This window comes from Parasteatoda tepidariorum, chromosome 11 (assembly GCF_982258835.1).
Source record: "Parasteatoda tepidariorum strain Cologne lab strain chromosome 11, Ptep-v5.0, whole genome shotgun sequence".
Classification (NCBI taxonomy): domain Eukaryota; kingdom Metazoa; phylum Arthropoda; class Arachnida; order Araneae; family Theridiidae; genus Parasteatoda; species Parasteatoda tepidariorum.
In genome coordinates, this window is record NC_141765.1 from 56,363,952 (window position 1) to 56,384,302 (window position 20,351).

Here is a 20,351-nt window from a genome sequence, read left to right on the forward strand (position 1 = left end):
ATATAAAAGTCTGGTATATATTAAGATATATTCCTCATTGACCTCTGCCCATTAGTTTTAAAATTTTTAACTCATTTCTAATAGTGGAAAATAACACAATAAGAAAAAATATTAGGTTTTCTTTTAAAAATATTATTTTTAAAAAGAAATTGTAACGTGCGTATTTAATTATATTTTCTCACTTATTTTCAAACTCATTAGTGTTAAAGAGGAAAATAAATGTCTTAAAAACGATGTCGAGAAAACCATACCTTTTTAAAAAAGCTATCAACTAATGATTTCACTTTAAGTCTAAAACCTATTCTAATACTTAAAGGTTTTATTGAACATTTCAAGTATGCCTGAAATAATCATTGCTGCTAATGGACTCGATCAGTAAACAATGTTAATTATAGTTTTATGTTAATCACTTCGTTTTTAGACACCACTTTCCTGATCATTACAAAAAATCATTTAAAAATATAAAAGCTGACAATATTTACTTATTCCTTTTCGACAATGTGTAAAAGAGTTTTCTGAAGGACATAAACTGTAAAAATATCACTGAATACGGAATAGAAATTAATTTGAATAGTTCTAAATATGATAGATATAATTACATAATTAGTTAAACTGTTTTGTTGTCAAAAATATTGGTTCATGAGAGACGTTGATATACTAAGTTATTTAGAAACATAAAATTTATCTTAAAAATTTTTACAACTTTAATCAAATGCAAGTTTTTAAGCTTGTTTCCGTTCAACTTTTCCGTTGCTTAATTTTTCTTGTTTCCGTTGTAAAAAATATTACGGCAAAAATATGTTAAATATGTTTAAAAACGATTTCAAAAATATGTAACATTTGTTTAAGAAAATATGACTGCATGTTGAAACGCAATATTGTTAACATTTTCTGCAACTAATATCAGGTCCTTGAGTTAAGTTAAACTTTCCTTTCCAGTTATACCATTATACACTGTTAAAAAACAAAACTGTTTGTTGAAACTTAATAACGTTAAAATTTCCAACTACTATGTTTAGGATCTTAAAGTTAAATGTATTTCTGCACAAATTAAACTTTATAACTCAGTTTAAAATACTGCTGCGAGCTGCAATTTATAATATTAAGATTTTCTACAATCAAAAATAAGTTCTTAAATGTAAGTATGTCTCTGTTCCAATTGTACTACACAGCACTTAAAAAACCACTTTATGCAGTAACTTCTATATCGTTAAGATTTTTTCCAACCATAATTAGGCTTTTAAGTCAAAATATGGTACTGTTTTACGCTACCTAACACTATTAAAAATATTGTTACCTGCTGTAATTTAATATCGTTAAACGTATTTCTGTGCAAGTTTTACGCTAGAACACTGAGAAAAATAAAATCACATGTTAAAGCATAATATCCTAAACAAATATCATTAACAAATTTCAGTTATAAAAATTAAGTGCTAAATTTAACTCTCAAACATGCACTTAGTTCATTATATGCAAGCTCCTTACAAAAACTTGTAACCGCGTTGAGAATTAAATAATCCAATAACTATTGAATAGTTATTTCAAACTATATTTTTCTCCAAATTGAATCTAAGTATTTTGCAACCAAATAAATATATTTCCTTCTAATGATATATTAAAACATTTTTAAATTATTACTTACTTTATAAATTATTTCAATATTTTTAAAAGATTTGAAACTACACTGAAAAAGTATGGTAGAAAGAACCAGAAAATTGCAAAATTTAACGTTTTCCAGGCTTTATGGGAATCTTTAAGAAATCATTTATCGGGAGTGGTCATGCAAAATTACTGGTTTTTGTAAAAATGTGTTAAAATGAACATTACACTGAGAAAAAAAATTGATCAAAACTACCAGAATTTGGTAACATTTACTGTCTTTCTGGCTCCTATTTAACAACCAAAATTCCCGGAAATTTTTACCAAAGTGCTTTGGTAATGAATTTAGTAAAATTAACAATAAAATATAGTTTTATAATACATTATAAAATTTAGGAAATGTAGTATTATTTTGTAATTTTATCATGATACCTTAGAGCATGGCATAAAAACCAGTTATTCGGTTATATTTACTTTACAGTTTTATATTTCCAACTTAATGTGTGGTAATCAGAAATATAAATTTGAAAAACGGAATTTCTGGTACACCATTACCATGTGGCCAGAAAAATTAAACATTAATTGTTTACATACCGTATATTTTGGTTTTATTAAACAAAATATGTTATTGTTTTTTTACTAGAAACGTTGTTAATGTACAATACGTTAAATTTGCCAGACCATTTTTCTCCATGATAGAAACCAAACTTTTCTACTTAAGAAAATCAATCATGATATGTGTAAAAAATGCAAGATACAATGGTTCAAATATTTTGTACTGCATATGTGTTATAAATAAAACATTTCTGTTGACCTTAATTTAAATTAAATTTATTTTACAGCTCTAATTTTAATGAATGTTATAGGTCATTATAAACATGCCTACTAAATTCTACTAATTCTACTAAATTATACTAGACAATAAGAGATTGTAATTAATTTTCATGATAAGTTCAAAAATCATGCGAATAATATTATAATTTTATTCGAAATTGTATAAACATTTTTACCTGAAAATCAAAAAACGTACAAATGGTAAAAATACACTAAAATTAAGTATACAATACTACTATAATAACATTAGTCTGATTCTTATCGAAAATGTATCTAAATAGGTTTGAAAATTTAATGTTCCCTTATCTATAATTGACTTTAACTAACAAAAGCTTCAATAAAATTTTCGAAAACTTATTTATTATAAATATATCAGTTAACGATGTAATACGAATAATTTATAGCTCTTACAGTTTTCGTGACTGAACTTTGTTAAATTTTTATTTTATTGGAGTGAAATTTGGCATCTACCCAACATAATCTTCAGTAACTTTCCTAGACCTCATTAAAGATATATTAAACCCCCTCATGTGCAATTTTGACTCAAATCATTCATTATTAAATGGTTTAACAGTTCTTTTTAAAATTTAATGTCGTAGTTTAAATCATTAGAATTTGAGGTATCTCTATCTACTGAGTGCTCCAAAATGGCTTACGATTTAAATAAAAAAGAAAAGAAAAAATGGTGGGAGATACAAATATACGGTTTGCTACGTTTTCCCTAAGAAACCCGATTCTTTCTCTCTAATTTAATAATTAGTGATAAAGTTCAACAGCGCATGATGCTACTAATTGGGAAAAAAACAATAAAATAATGTTTTCTAATATAATTAAAAAAACTATTAATAGTATTAAGGCATAAAAACTGAGATATTAGTGCGTTCCAACTGAATTATTGGCACGGGTGCCTCTTAAATGTATTCTCAAATTGCACAGCATTGTCGCGGCAAATTGTGGTCTTTTTGAAAAAAATGTTAAATTGATTGCTTCAGTTAACAGCGCCATCTATTGATAACTTTACCACTAACTCGGAATATTGGTGAGATCTGATTTCTCAAGCAAAAAAAATTTTTATTCATGAAATAATACCGCTCAACTTAAATAATTATAAAGAAATTAACAAAAAGTTTCCTTAACCACATTAAAACTATGTTAAAAAAATCTGAAAAGCTAAACTTGGATTTTAAATTGAAATTTTTTTTTTATTTTTTATTCTGAGCTTTTGTAGTTGTAAATTTCATTTTATTTTATGTTGCATGAAATAATTTAAACATAGTTCATGTCGGGGATATGAAAAGATTAAATAAACGAAAAGGAAATAATACTTCTTTATTTCAATATTCCTTTTTGGTACCTAAACCCACATAAATTATAATTATATTTCGAATTTCTTAACATCTAAATATTGTTTTAAATTTTAGAATAGGTGAGATGAACGAGCACTGCTTTTTCAGATATCGAGATATTTGAAAAAAACTGTGCATATATTTCCGAGGGTTGGCGAGCAACAGTGAGTTTAACATATAAATATTGTTTTAAATTTTAGAATAGGTGAAATGAACGAGCGATGCTTTTTCAGATATCGAAACATCTTAAAAAAACTGCGCAAATATTTCCGAGGGTTGGCGAGCAGCAGTGAGCAGGAGACGAAGCTACTAATCTAATTCAAACAAGAAAATATTAATTTCGGAATTATTTTGGATCAAAGTTGAAGAATTTTTTTTATTGTTTGAAAAAATATTTATACTACTGAAAACTCTTATTACGGGCATTATAACTTTTTTTTTTAATTCTCTTACTCTAATATATAATGATAAACAATGCTTCTAACTTTGTTTTAAATTTCAAACTCATTTTGGATGTAAGAATTAGTGGTTTCTTTTTTTAAAAAAACAAAGGACAACCATCTCTGATATCTTGATTTATTTGCCGTTTAAAGAGCATGCGAAGGGATCTGAAAATAACAGCGCCAGCAATTCCGATAATTATGCAGCAATAACGAGCAGAGAGTGTAACCTCTAATATAATTAAAATAAACTATTAAAGGTATTGAGGTAGTAAAACTGAAATATTTTTTTTAATTTCTAATGGCAAAAGAAAATGACAAACTCTTACCGGAAAACTGAAATATTAAACAAGATCTAAAAAGAAGTGGGATGAGATCACGCAGTGATCTGAAAGGAACTGCGTACGCAGTTTCGGGGGTACGATAGCGAGCAAAGGTCGAAGGCACCTAATTTTTTTAAAAAACTAAGTTTTTTACCCACTTTGACTAATTGCCATGAGAAAAAAAAACTTATTCAGTTAGTTAAACGAATGATTTAAAAAAAACAGCTATTGTTTTGAGTTGCAAGTTCATTTGACAACAACATATCAAATAAACTACTCGAAAAACCTTACGAGTGTTATCACTAACAATAAACTTAATTCAACTCGTTGTGGTAATATCACGACTATTTTTCTTCTAAAGGAAAACACATTTAACTATATCTGCAAGACAAAAAAGAATGGACAATTCATATTTAAAGACCTTTCATTCATTTAACTGCTTTTATTATTTTAAATTTATTTTAAAACAGTAAACAGTAGTCATTTAAGATAATGCGGTTCTAAATAATAATAAGTGCTATTCCGATGTCAACAATTTTTTCTAACCTTCACGACTGATAGTATAGATGCTTTTATTTATGTTAGTTTCGCCCTCTCTGAAAACAATTGTTACGTTAAAGTAATTGTTTACAAATGTAAAGGTTATTAAAGACATTCATTAAGTTTTGATTTATCATAAATAGAATTATATACTTATGGAATATCAAAATGCATCGTTGAACATGATTTATAGTATTTTCAAATCTGTTTTATTTTTATTTATAGTTTCTTCTGTAATGAATTGCTTTTATTATGTATTTACGGTATCTGCTTTATTATTATTATATTTTCAATCACCAGCTTTGAAAAGCGATGCATAAGATAAATGTGTAGTTTATACTCAACGCTGTTTTCTTCTGATATTTATTCCTACTGATCTGTGTGCACCTACTTAATTCGAGGTTTTGCAGTGATTTAACTGCAAGTAACAGCCAAATCTGTTGGGTTTGGTTGGGATCTGTTGGGCCAGCCAAATTTGTTGGTTGGCGAAATCTGACAATTAAATATCGACAGTTTGAATAACATATTTTGCATGCATTAATAAGTATTGCTGTACAGACGCAAACTTTTTAAATTTTTTTTTACAATCATTATCTGCTCTAACAAATAACAGGGAGGAAAACAGGCAACTATCAAAATTAGCGATGTATAAGATCGAAGTGCGATTTATACTCAACTCCATAGCTTTCCGACACTTATTCTTATTGATCTGTGTATACCCACTTATTTCGAGTTTTTGCATTGATTTAAATGTAAGTAATAGCTAAATCTGTTGGGTTTCTTAAATGTTAATAAAATATATATAGTTTGCACAACATATTTTCTGATGCATTAATAAGTAAAATTTTAAAACCTAGTTGGCGTTGAGAAAAATAATAACACAGAATTAATTTAATAACACTCGTAAAAAAAATTCTGTTGCATAATATTTTTTAACAGATCATGGATAGTTTGGTGTCACTTTTTTTGAAATCTGCAATCGGTTTCTGTCTCTTTCCAAGCTACAGTTTTTTTAAATGACATTTTTAGTCTATTTTTCGTTGACATGTACAAGTTTGTGATATGTAACAGGGGGTCGCATAAATGTTGACACAAACTTCTAGAGGAGTTAGGGCGCATCATTATGCTTAAAACTGCATAGGAACCTACTCTCGGAATTGTCGGTATACGCAGCTAGGGGAGATTCCCCATTAAGAAATACTTCTTCTCGTGCCTATAAACAGGTCATAATAAGGAAAAGCACCTAGCCGCTTCCAACGACATTTCCGGGCATGAGCTCCTATGCAAATTTAATCCTGATCCCTTAATCTCTTAAATCCCTTTCTGATCTCTCCCTCCGTGAAGAAGTAATACACCAATTGAAAATCATTCAATTATTGAGAGTGCTAACCGTCCTTCATAAACAACTAGATTTCGGAATTTTTTATTTTCTGTTCCGTAACCTTGCAGAGAATTTTTTAATAGTTGGAGAAGAGGGAACTGAGAATTTCCCCCACTTGTTGTAGTGCCACAACAGAAGTGCGAATTAATGAACTAAAATGTTTAATAAGTGTGCTCGGGCCATGCAATGTCGATTGCTTATACAAGATAGAACAAACGGGATATTGTTCACACAACACCTCCTAGAAAAGAGAAGGCCTTCGCTCGGATCACTTTAGTAGTTCAAAGGAACAAACATAAACTGCTCTGAGGGGGAAATATAAGAAATATTTCACAACGTTCAGACTACTAAACTGCGCAGTGGGAGTTTTTTAAAGATGTCAATACATTCGGACTACTAAATATCGGATTCCTCGTTTATGGTATGGTTATGGTGCGAAGGCCTTCTCTCTTCATGGAGGTGTTGGTTCATATCGCTAACAATTACTTCATATTGCAGACACCGTTTTGCCAACACGATCACTTCGGCAACACGATCACTTCGCCAATATTATATTTTAAATATAAACCATAAGTATATTTAAAAACGGAAGCAAATGAATACGAGTCAAAAAAAAACTTCCCAATTCACTTAATTTGAAAAAAAAAATCTTTTTTTAAAAAATAAATAAATAAAGCATAATTCTATTTTAGTTCTAATTGATGTTAGGTTTAAAAAAATATTCCAGATGCTTTGCAGATTTATAAATAACAAATAGAAAGATAAAACCATCTAAAAACAAGAGAAGACAACTTCCCGTATCTGAAATTTTTTTTATTTAAATGGAAAAAAAAAATCTTTCTTAGTGCAAGGTGAGAGTGAATTAAAAAAAGTGTAAGAATTTTGCAGACGTACTCATGCAGACGTACAAATTGAAAATATATTGAAAAAAAAAATTATGTGACTGTGAGGAAACTTAATTGATGACCTTGGAATATGACATTGAAATTGAGAGTTAAAATGTCTTTTCATTAATACACTGTCAAAACTTCGGCATAAAAAAAGCCACAAATTGTTGGTCATTAACTTAACGGCAATTCATTTTCGTGCCAATGCTCTTAGATCATACTTTTTAAATTTAAACCCAGAGAAAATTACTAGGCAGAAGAATTTAAATGAGGTAGCTGACTATTGATGCCAACATCGCCTTGGCCTTCATTTTATTTCACACGTGACGTTGCTGAGATAATGAAAATAAGATTTAACATTTCCTACTGTCTGCCTCTCTATTTTTTTCCGTATTTTATTTCGTATTTTTAAAAGTAGGTTTATAGAGTTAATCTCAAATATGATTGAATTAAAAGATAAAACTTCTCTATCGATTTAAAAAAAACGATTATTTTTCATTTTCTTTGTTTAAATTATTTCTTAAAAATTAAATCAGATTAAAAACTTCAAGTTGAGACAAATCTTTATCAGTCTTATTTATGAGATGAATTCCTATTAAGAAGAAATAAAATAAAGTTAATAGAAACAAAAGATAACCTGTAGCTTCCGGTAACTTGTGGCCACTTGTAAACGGTTAAAAATTTCTCGGAAAAAATGAATAAATAAATATTTATTTAATTGTTATTTTACCATATTCAAACCAAATAGTCAAATAACCATGAATAAGATGGTATTAAAAACCATCTATTAACTATTTTTACTTAATACGGTTGAAGAACCAGATTTTTATCGCACCAACTAGACCCACTTAATGAAGCTACTTGGTTCCTTGCAGATAGGTACATATTATAGCTGAGAGGGCAATATGTCAAACTCATGACTAAAATAGGGTTCGAGTGCTCAAACCACAATATTTCCTCCATGTATGAAGAGTAAGCTGTGATGGCTGAGGGGATAGCGCGTTCGCCTCTCAATGAGGTGACCCGGGTTCAAATCCCAGCAATGGTTGGTCCATACGAATTCCGCATCCAACTTGCAGCAACCACAGTGCTGGCGCAAAATATATCCTTAGAGGTAGACGGATCATGGGTTAGACTCTTCTTGGCGTTAGGCTAACCATGGAAAATTTTCGAGGTTTTCCTCTCCATGTAACACAAATGCGGGTTAGTTCCATCAAAAACTCCTCCACGAAGGCAAATTTCTCCCAATACTTGATCCACAAGTTTCCTTCTCTTATGGATTGGGTTAAAAATTACAAGGCTACTGAGTTGAACATTTGTAGTCGTAAACCCAAAATATTGGGTCAGCTGTTCAACGATGGTTAAAAAATAAAGTACATGAATTGTTTTTAGTGTTCTGTACTCCTCAATTTGTGACCCTGGACTATTAAGATACAATGCTCTCATTCACGCTCAGATTGCAGCAACATAAATCTGATTAATACCAAAAAATACAGTATTTCCCATATATTATGATAGGTGAAATAACGAGATAAACTATTTAAATCACATTCCATGGTTTATTTGATATAAGCAACTCAACCGCAACTTTGAAACAAATATAGTAAATTATTAAAAAACCGTATAGCTTTGTATTCATGGTTTTTTAACCATACCAGCTGTAAGCGGTTTCGAAACCGTAATGGTAAACTTTCTTTACCGTAAACTTTACAGTTAATTGGATGTACAGACTGCTGCCGATTATTTTACCGTAATTTTATAATGAAAATTCTCACAGTGTAATCATCAAATGCGCTATGATTTGGCCACGCCTAACTTAAGCACTTTTCTTAAAAACATTACCGTAATTCCCTAATACATTAATTATCATTTTCTTAGTAATAAAGAAGCAATAATAGCTAACGATCATACTTTTTAGTGGTTTATAGTGCATTAGTGTATTTGATTGAATCGCGTCTGCAAAAAATTTTAGAAGAGAATCTGCAAGAAAATATCTATCAAGAGTGTCAAGAAAAATTACTGAGAATTAAAGGCAAAAAAGTTTTTATAAAAATGCTTTAAAATAAATATTATCCAGTAATTTATAAAAGTAAAGTAATAAAACTCTATTAATTAAATATCAATTATTAAGTCTTTTCCACCTTTGAAACCGCTTGTGACATTACTTAAGGGATAAATCCAAACCTCAAAAACATGATTAATGAAAATGAAAATCGATCAAAAACTCAGTTTTTAGCACGGAAAACTAGAATTTCCACTAAATCATTACTATATGAGCGGAAAAAATAACAAATAAATGGTTAAAATATCGTATATTTTGGGTTTTATTCCTAGAATTATGTTGTTTTATTTATTTTTTCTTCCAGAAATGTTATTACCATACAGCACAATAATTTTGCCAGAACTTTTTCTACTTGTACCCAATAATTTATAAAATTAAAGTAAGTGAAACGCTATAAATTAATTAAACATAAAGTCTTTTCCGCCTTTGAAACTACCGGAGACGTTACATTAGGGATAGATCCCATACCACAAAAGTACCAGTTTTGAGTATTGGGAACCGATCCCCGACTGCCATTTTCCAATCCAGCGGCGTTTAACGACCAACTCTAATTTTTGACTTTTTTTAAATAAAAAATTTGATTCATGACTTTTTTTCCAGCTCGGATGAAAAATTTTAAAAGAAATAAAAGTTTGCATTACATTTGTGACCAACTACAACCAAGAGAGAAATGTCTAAAAATGAAGAAAGTGTCTTTTATATAACTGTACATGAAAAAAATATGTCTTCTGTAATTTTGTTGACAAGAAACTTGAGTCTTCTCACTTCTTTGAGAATACTTTTCACCATTTTCACAGAAATTTTTTACAGCTTATATTGAAATGTTTAAAAATAAATCAATAATAGTTTTTTTTTAAAATCGCTTTTTTACAATTTAGAAATCATTATGTAGTTCGCGCAATTATTTATGAGATCAGTATGTGGTTTTTCTTGTTGTTGTTGTTTCTAATGCTCTTGCCCTACTAGCAAGCCTGCTTGGTGAAACCTAGCAAATTTAAGGCAGAGTGTGCGTTTCTTGTTTTTCAGTGGCGCCATCTTTGGCCAAGAATTCGACTTCTGCCACACCACACGTCGCACCCGTTTATAGGGAAGACCCATTCATTCTTCCACATATCGTAATTTTGACCTGAATCAGAGAACGATCGATCTCCAATCCAGTACGCCCAGAGATATTGATTTGTTATGGGAACATGGAGGACTTTTGCGACTCGACAGATTTAACGTGCATCAGTCACTTTACTACACGGGGAGTCTTCGGCCGGTGGGGTTCGAACCCACGAACTCTCGGACATGGGCCCAGCGCCCTACCGACCAGGCTATCCCGGCTCATGTGGTTTTCACAGCATCTATAGAGATGTTTAAAAATAGTTCAGGAATAGTCTTAAAAAAATTGCCTTTTTGCAATTTAGAAATCATTATGTAGTTTTTACAGCATATTTAGAAATTTTAAAAAATAAATCACGAAAAAATATTTTTTTTAAAAATTGCACTTTTGAAATTCAGTAATCATTATGTGGTTCATAATAAATTTATCTAGATTACTTCGCTTATTTAATAGTTTAAATAACGGAGCTTTTTATTTTGCTAAACATTGACTCTTGAAAAATCTCAAGCGTACATCTTTAATAGAAAAGCTATTAAATTCCTTTTGTAGTCTTACAACGTAAAGACTCCTTCAAGCGTAAATGTAGTTTATGGATGACAGGTTAAAAGAGTAATTCATTAAAACAAGAGAGAAATCCAATATCCTTGATGGATTATTAAATATTTATTTTAGCAATTTGGGTGCTTTTGTAAATTATGATTAACTCATGTCAAATTAAAGCCTTTTTTTTTCCTTTTGTCCGTTTTCAGATTTAACTATGTAAATCGAACAGCAGGCAGTTAAGGAAATATTTTAACACTGCATTCTATTAGATTTATTTTTCGATAATTTAGTTCTTCTTAATTTAATGAATATTTAAAACGAATGGAAATTGTTTTCCATTACATAAGATTTCTTTTGTTCTATTATTTTTAAGTTCTGATATCGTCTAGAAATCAATTTAATTATTTTATTTTTTCAGAAAGAAAAACAGATAACAGTGTTACTTATTAATTACATGAAATAAAGTATTTTTAAATCGCATTTAGAGTTTTTGAATGGTACGTAAGGTGCTGTATTGTTTAGACAGAAAAAAAATTTAGAATTATTCATGAATTTTATAGTTTGTTGTTCAAAGGCAATCATCAAATGAAATGACATTAATTTTTTTATGAATTATATGTTATTTTACTAACTGCCGTGAGTTTGCAACAGTTATTCCTGATCGTTAACTTAAGATAAGCATATCTTCAGCCAATGAGCCCTGATTCTAATTCAGAAAATGGCATGAAATGTCAATATAAAATAAATCACAATCGTGTGGAAATAAAAAGCATCTGTAATTTTATTTCTCAATATCTAAAAAGTTACTCTAACACTGCATTTTCTAGGATCGTAAAAATTTGAAAAATTTGAGGATCATTCATTGATTTTGATAATATTCATCGAAATTGAAACATCTCGCTCAATTTTATTTTAAAAAAATGTTTAGTATATTTTAAAATATTTAAGTTATTTGTCCGTTCTAATGCTCAGATTTTTTTTAAAAAAAATTATGTATAGAGTTTTAAATTATAGCTTTACCTCAAATACTATGCACTTAACTGTAGCTTTTTAATTTTTCTGAAACAACGAGCTTCGAAAAACACTTGAACTGGCAGTGAAAGAATTTCGGCAAATAGAGAATTCATTTTTTATTTATTTATTTATTTAATGTTTTTTTTTAAAAACAATATTTAAAATAAATTGCTTTCTTGCTTCCTTTAAGTTTAGTCAATTATTTACAAAAATATTATGTATATATATATATAAATTCAAAATGAAGATAAAAAAAAGAAAAATTTTAGACATATTAAAAAAAAGGGGGGGGGAATAATAAGTAAAAAAATAACAAACAACAGTTTAAAAAAAAAGGATGAAATTTTATTTCCAAAAACCGGAAAAAAAATATTATCTTTTCATCAGCCCACACGATTATATCCGCAAAACAGAGTGCTTTCTGATATTGCGTAAGTAAAGCCAAAGCAAAATATATTAATACAATAGTGTGATTTTTACAAAAGTAGTGTGTGATGACAACAAATGAAATAGAACACAAAAAGTAAAAATAAGTAAAAATAATATGTAAAAACAGAAAATAAAATAAAATAAAAAGAAAAATCAGTGTAAAAAATGGACTTTAAAGCGAGTAGCGAAATCAGATCTACTTTCTTCGTGTTTTCTTGCATTTATATATATATATATATATATATAGCAACATTAAAATATTTATGAAAATTCCTAAAAATACAGCTACAGTGTAAGGTGTTTCAAGAAGTTTTCATACATATTAAAAATTAACTTGAAATATATAATGGATATCGCATTAGTTTTATTTAAAATTTATCGCACAAAGTGAAATAATTCGCATTCACTCAACCGTAGTCTGAGTGACAACTAGAAATGTGGTCATTTCGGAAAGAAAATCGTGCTTTGTTTCAAACTTCAAAAAAATTTACTTATTTTGTTAATTTCTTATTATTGTATTTATTATTTATTGTTATTGCCGCATCTGTTCATAATATTGATAGTAAAAACAGAAAAATCATGCAGCTTTTCTAGACTTAAGTATATAAAAAAAATTTATTTGAAAGAACAATTTTCGTCCCTTTCCACATTCCAGAGTTAACAGGTTGTCCTTTAAAGCCAGAATTTCAATTTACTCATCTGATTATAAAGTCAAATTCATTTAAAATCCGACTTCAACCGCATCTGGTGGTGATAGGAAATATTATCCTGTTAATGACATCTCTTAGATTTCCTTTAGAGGCGAATGACGATCGTTCTATTTAAAAATAGCTTTGGGACAATTTTTTCTAAAGGACAAGAGTATTCGACTGAAAAAAATAGAATTCTATTAGTTACTCCGAGAAATTTATCAACAGTATAAAATACGCATTTATTGTTCTCGAATAGGCTTGAAGTAAATTTAAGTATTATGAAGCGTAAATTTGAAATCGTACAAATATTAATTAATATTTTTAAAAAATCAGAAATATAATTTCAGAAACTTATTTGCTCAAAAGACGTGCTTAAATAAGGTTTTTATTCAAAAAAGGGCATTTAAAATCATTTTTTTTTGCTCAGTTTTTTTTTTATTTGAAGGAGATACAATTTAACATGTTAAACATATTATACATTAAGCATATTTTTATCAACCTAACTCTAGAATGACATGATGAGCAGAAATTAAGAAAAAATTTTATCTTCGTTCTGTATCCCGGCACTTGCTAATAAGGCTTGTTTGCGTCTAATGGGTAAAACAAGGAAAAATTTAGACTGTAGAGGAGATAGGGGTTAGAGTAAACAAATGGAATATACCTGTCATTCATTATTCAAAACATCTCTACAAATTATGGCAGATTAGCATAATTGTGTTACACTTTCATATGTAGTTTCAAATCAAAGCACTAAATAATTATGTAACAAATCAATAAATAATTTCTGCTTCTTAGTTTTTGCTGTAATTGCAACTTTATGCTATTTTGTTTTATTAACCGTTTTTTAAAACATTAATTTTTATGTTATGAATAAATATGCGTATCACATATTTTTAGGGTTTCTTATTCTATACTACTGACGAATAATGAATTTAAAATAACTAATGAATACACGGGACTAGTAACAACATACAGTGATGCACTGCTAAAATATCCGGATCAAATTTTAGCAAAAAAGTACCGGCACTCAGGATGCCGATACTTTTTACCGTAAAATCCATTTTTTCCGGAACATGTTACGAAGCAAAACATCTGACATACCATAATTTTTAAAAACACTGAATCACTCTAATTGAAAAGTGCCGTTAATTTATGCCGGAATTTTTACAGTGTGGAGTTAGAGTGGACAATATCAATATTAAAAGAGCTTTTTGATGGTAGTGAATTTAGTGAAGGTAGCGATGGTAGTGAAAGCCAGCAGTAATTTTTTAAGATATCACTCTAATGTTTACAAATCTATCAGCCCTCATTTCTCATGTAGACATATTTTCTTTGCAAAATAACTTATAGTGGTGATCACAAATTTATTAAATGATCGAGTTTTGTCTTGCTTTTCTTACCACTATTAAAAGTTTTCAAAGAACTGTTGTGAACCCTAAAACAATATTTACATGTTTACAGAAGTAGAAATTTTAGATTTTACCAATATTTATTGTGCTAATGTAATAACAATTAAGGTTTGCTAAGTTTGGTTAATTTGGTCATCACTTAAAAACTTTCTAGCTTTAACATCAGGTCTTATGGATTTGTTTAGCTGTTTAATTATCAATGTGGCTACATCACTGTGAATTAACTTTATTATATCAAAAATTAAATATTAAATAGTAACATTTGCTACAACCTAAAATAGTCAAGGGAAAGCCCTGAAGTAGGAATTGAAGTGTTTATTATTCTCTAATATTAACTTTTATATTAAACAACCCTTTTTTAAAAAAAATCCATTATTAAGAAACTATAAATCCAAATTATCTAACCTATCATTTAAAAAGAAAATAATCGTTTAGACTTTAATTAAAAAATTACAAAATACTTACAAAATAATGATTATTAAGCTCTCTTAGCAAATTTGTAAAACCTGTTCAAGCTAGCCCTCTCTCCCCTACATATATAGTTTTGTTTATTTGTAGCATTATTACATGTAAAATGTGTACCTTTTAAAGCTTTCTGATGTACTGCGACGAAGTAAAATGATAAACGCTAAACAAATAAAAAAAATTCATGTCAATACGTGAACGCTGATTGTCACTAACAAAAACTACCTCTCAGTTTTTCTCGTGCTCTTGTTGAAATACTAACAAAAAGGAATAAATTTTAAATTTTTTAAAAATTTGTGTCTGAAGAGAAAATTACAAATCGAAAATTTTGGTAAAATTTTTCCTTTCTTTATCCCAAAGAACTATTTTCGTATTGTGCAACACTGTAAGAAATTCCAGTTCAATTACGGTATAAAGTATAAGGACTTTAGGTGCCTTCATCCGTAAAATGCATTTTACCTAAAAATTCCTTTTTACCGTAAAATATTATATCGTAATAATTTTTACAGTGATATTTATTTCATTAGAGTGATTCACTGATTTCACGGTAATTATTCCAATAAAAATTACGGTATGTAATATTTTTTTGTTTCGTAACATGTTCTGGTAGAAAGGGATTTAACGGTAAAAAGTACTGGCACCCTGAGATCCGGTACTTTTTACCTTAATTTAATCCAGAACATTTTACAGTGCAATCAGCGAGGAAAAACTCATTTTTTCGACTCTCTTTTATGCGTAACTATTATTGTGGCAAAAAAAAGAGAATTTTTTTTTCTTTTTCTTTTTTTTTCAAAATATTTTTTTCTCAAATTTTATCCTCATTATTTCTTATCAGCACGAGGAAAATAAAACACAAAGAAGAAATAAAACATTATAATGGAGATATCAGGTTGCAAATAGAGCATTTAATAGCCAAGCATGCAGATAATATATTCATTTTTTACGTAATTTTCAAACTCCTGACAAGACATAATACTGGGATATTTATTAGAGATTGAAAAAAGAAGAGGAAAGAAAAAACGCGGAATAATTTCGCATTCCTTACACTATTTTCCTCACAAGCTTAAAAATATGTTTATCGGTTCGTTTTATGGGCTTGCATATTCTTTTGTATTCAATGATCTATTCATTGTTTCTTTTAGTTTACATAAAAATATCGTTGTGTTAGAATAAAAAGTTTGTTCCCAATTGCCTTTGTTTTTCAAATTATATGATGAAATATTTGTAATTTGATATTTTAGCTATCTATTAATATTTTTGTAGTATATATGTTCACTGTTTTATTAATTATTACAGATTGATTCGTTGATCTGACTTACTGAACGATTGTCATTTGATTACTAGAAATTTCGTTGGCGAGAAAAATTGTTTAAGATTTAAAACATACTTCAAACTTATAAATTCAAATATGCACACTTTAAGGCCAAACAGCATGAAATATATATACTTCGCATTGTGTTATAGACACATTATTTAATTTAAAAATTTCATTTAATTTAAATATTGAGTGGGTTGTGAACCCACTCAAAACCTTTTTGCACAAAACTGTCTTAAAATAGCCTTCTGTCAAAAATCAAGAACTCATTGGTTCATATTTAGATTTTTTCGAAATTTTAATCAAACAATACTGAAAAATTAATACATTCGCAATAAACTATTGTGAAAAATTTATATTTTTAAACTACTATTAAATGTCGATTTCAGCTACGATGGTTCAGGGGTTGAGTCACTGGGTTTAATCCCTAGGGGGATTGAAGCCCATCTAGCTTCATATAGATGGATACTAGCTTGTCTGGGAAGTAAAGACGGCCTGTGCGCAATTCTAACCACATTGCAGCAATCATGGCGTTTTTCATGAAATTTTGGAGCCTCAACCTCCATGACCCTCTTGGCCCACAGCGTGCTGTTGTGGAAAACCTTTACTTCTTAAATGTGGATCCATGTTTTCAATTTTTTTTTAATAAAACAATAAAATAATATAATTCAGTTAATAGATTCGAACCTTTTTGCCTTAAACCGGATATTGTATAGTTTTATGAGACACTAAATTAATGTAATTAATTAAATAAATTAACAAAACAGTTTAAAAAATCTATTAAATGCAAAAAGTAACTGAATAAAAATTCTTTAATTTTACATCTTTAAAATGTAAGAACAATAAATGTAAGTAATATAATTTTATGGTTAAGAAATATATCTTCTTTGTAAATCTAAAAATAATTCTTTGTGTTTTTGTTCTTGTAAAGAATGTTTATTTAAAAGCTGAAAATAGGTCAATAGTTTAAAACCCATTTGAGTGCTTTTGCTAAAAGTTGCATAGTTAGTTCAGGAAAGTTGCTTTTTTTTTCTTTGTCAAAATAACTTAACTGTTTTGTAAGAGAGCAACTTTTCGATTACAAATGAAACTGCATTTTAATCTGAATAAATAATTACATAATTGGCTATATTATGCGATGTGTAATGTTATGAACTAATAAAAACTACAATCACGATAGCAATTATGAAAAAGCTCGCCTACACTGCCGACAAAAAAATTGAGAATATAGATTTTAAGATATGTTTTTTCTCACAGTGTTAGCAACTTTTTCTTAAACACCAAAAAGGCTTTTTATTTCAACAAGAATATTAATTATAACTTTATTTTTTTAAATAAAAAAGCGTTTATTTTTAATAATATTTTAAATAACCTTATTTTTGTGGATTTTCTTACTTTGTTTTATTTTTAGTGAACATTTTGAACATATTTATGAATTCCTTTCTTAAGCAAAAAATTATAAAAGTTCAGTAAATTATTAAAGTTATAGAAGTAAAATTATTAAAGTTAAACCAGATTATTGAAAATACCCTGGAATTTAAAAATTTTGCTTCTGCATTCAATCTTTCTCCGTTATTTAATATTTTCAAATTTTGGACACCGTTTTTTTAAATTATATTTTAAAAAGTTTATTTTTACAAAATCTGTGTTTCTAAAGTTTAAAATTCAAAGTTTCATTTCGTAAATGTATATAGGAATTGAAAAATTTTAGAAACTAAGCAATAATACAGCTGAAAGAATAAAATTTTGTGTAAAAAGCTCAGCTCGGTCTATCTCTTTCTTTCTATCAAATTTTGATGGAAAAAAAAATAAAATGAATTGTATTTGAATTAGATATTATTGTCGGAGAAGGAAAGCGACAAGTAGAGGATTTTCAATCAATCTGTGTAATATTTTAGGGAGCCGCTGAGCGGTGAGTCTGTGAAAGATTTATCCCTCCAATTCAAACTTGAAACAATATGTGAATAGAAAAAAATTCTACCGAGGATAGCAAGGGCTGAATTAGATAATCAAAACAGGGAATTTGTGCGGATGGCCAAATACAATCCATTAAAATTCCCCTTAAAAAAATTTCTCCAATCTAGATAAAAAAAAAGATATAGGGAATTGGAATTAAGCGTCATTAGTGCTATAGTGGACTAATGCTGTACGCTATACTCAAGAACAATCCAAAATACCAATTTTCAATTTTGTTAGCTACCCCTATTTAATAAACACTAGAAATATTTCAATGCAGATTATCCCACTGGAAAAAAAAGTATGGTAAAAACAACCAGAATCTCTATGGGAACACCAAAGAGCTAGGTAATTTTTACCGAAGCCCTTTGGTAATTATATTGATCAAATAAACAATAAAATATAGTTTCATAATATCTAAAAAAATTGGTAATTTTATCGAAATACCTTAGAGCATGGCATGAAAACCGTTTGTTTGGTTAAATTTACTTTTCAGCTTTGTATTTTTTACTAAATGTGTGGCAATAAGAGCTAAAATATTGAAAACTAGAATTTCGGTGAAACCATTAATATAAGAACGGAAAAATTACAGAATGAATGGTTTAATTACGGCATATTTTGGTTTTATTAATCAGAATTATGGGTTTTTTCACTAGAAATGCCATAACAATACATTACGGTAATTTTACCAAAATTTTGGTCTATGTGCACATTTTAAAATTTATATTATACTTAACAAGATTGATATTGTCAAATATTTAATATTTTTTTTATTCGTTTTAAAAAATTCAAGTGCTTAATGTTATTCACAAAATCTGGTGAATCAGAATGGAAGTCGATCACACAGTAATGACGCTATTATTAGCTTAAAAACCAATTTATTTATCAGATAAAACAAAAAGCATTTTAAATAATCAAATTTCACCTTTTTCTTCCTATCTGAGAAATAAACTCATTTAGATGTTTTTTAATCCCAAATTCAGTGTGATTCATCAAATATTTTACGACCATTTTTATATTCCCCACAAGTATGCATTTCTGGTTTCGAAATTACACATCTTTTTATGTTAATTTTTGACAAGCTTTTAAAGCATATATTATCAAACATACTATATAATCGTTCAGATATAAATAATGAGAAATATTAATTAAAATATTTTAATTTTTGTTCGAATATTATTATCTAATGTATTCTTATGACTTATTTGACCAACCACAATTGCATTTAATGAAAAATAACTATGATAATTTACGAGTACTGTTTCATACAATTTTTAACTGAGGTAATTAGCGCAATTTAGTATTTAGATTAACAGCAATAATTATAGATATTTTTCAAAATGTAATTGTAAACATAAATTAAACATTTTTTTACTAATATCAAAATGGCTGACTTAAGGAATCATTTATTTAGGAATTCATCTTATACTGTTTTCAACATTATTTCTGAGGTTGCTATCAGCTGGGCTTAATTTTATTGAATCGTGGAAGTTAAAAATTCATAAATGGGGTAAGTTTGAAATAAATGAATTTATCATGCTCAGTACTTTTAATAAATCCTAGTTTTATCTACAATATGTCCGGATAAAAAGTAAGTAAATAAAAAGTAAGTTTTTTTTATTAATATAGTAAAAAATTGATGTTTTGTTTTCAACCATCGCTGGAATATTAAAAAAAATATCAAAAAATAACTACACGAAATGATACATGCAAACATCGTTACTTTTTGGCATAAATGCCATAAACATCTAAACATTTGACATATGGTTAAAGTATGGCCATCATGGTATCTAACCATAATAGTGTAATTGCCATATGCCATAATGATATAACTGCCATCAATGGTATAAAAAAGGTTGCCATCGATGGTATAAGTTGACCATAATTGAATCTAGAGCTCTTCGTTGATCTGATAACTTTAACCTTTGCATCAAACCTGTGAGAAGTCACACTCTCTATATTGAGAACTTCGTTTTTCTGACAGTGACATGACATAGGCCTAAACATTGAC

At 28.4% G+C, this 20,351-nt stretch overlaps 2 protein-coding genes across 3 annotated transcripts in view; one reads left to right on the top strand and one right to left on the bottom strand.

The window, feature by feature from the left end:
* The window catches only part of LOC107445928 (uncharacterized), a 275,554-nt gene that overhangs the window by 203,392 nt on the left and 51,811 nt on the right, over positions 1-20,351 (bottom strand). The gene's annotated exons all lie outside the window — the stretch shown is intronic.
* The window catches only part of LOC107445909 (carbohydrate sulfotransferase 1-like), a 118,109-nt gene that overhangs the window by 38,480 nt on the left and 59,278 nt on the right, over positions 1-20,351 (top strand). The window contains exon 2 of one of the 2 annotated variants that reach the window (XM_016060400.4): positions 19,755-19,850. The exons of the other annotated variant lie outside the window; for it this stretch is intronic. Within the exon in view, the coding sequence (XP_015915886.1) occupies positions 19,846-19,850 (5 nt within the window). The 5' untranslated portion in view covers positions 19,755-19,845. The remainder of the gene's footprint in view (positions 1-19,754; positions 19,851-20,351) is intronic. 2 annotated transcript variants of the gene reach the window in all.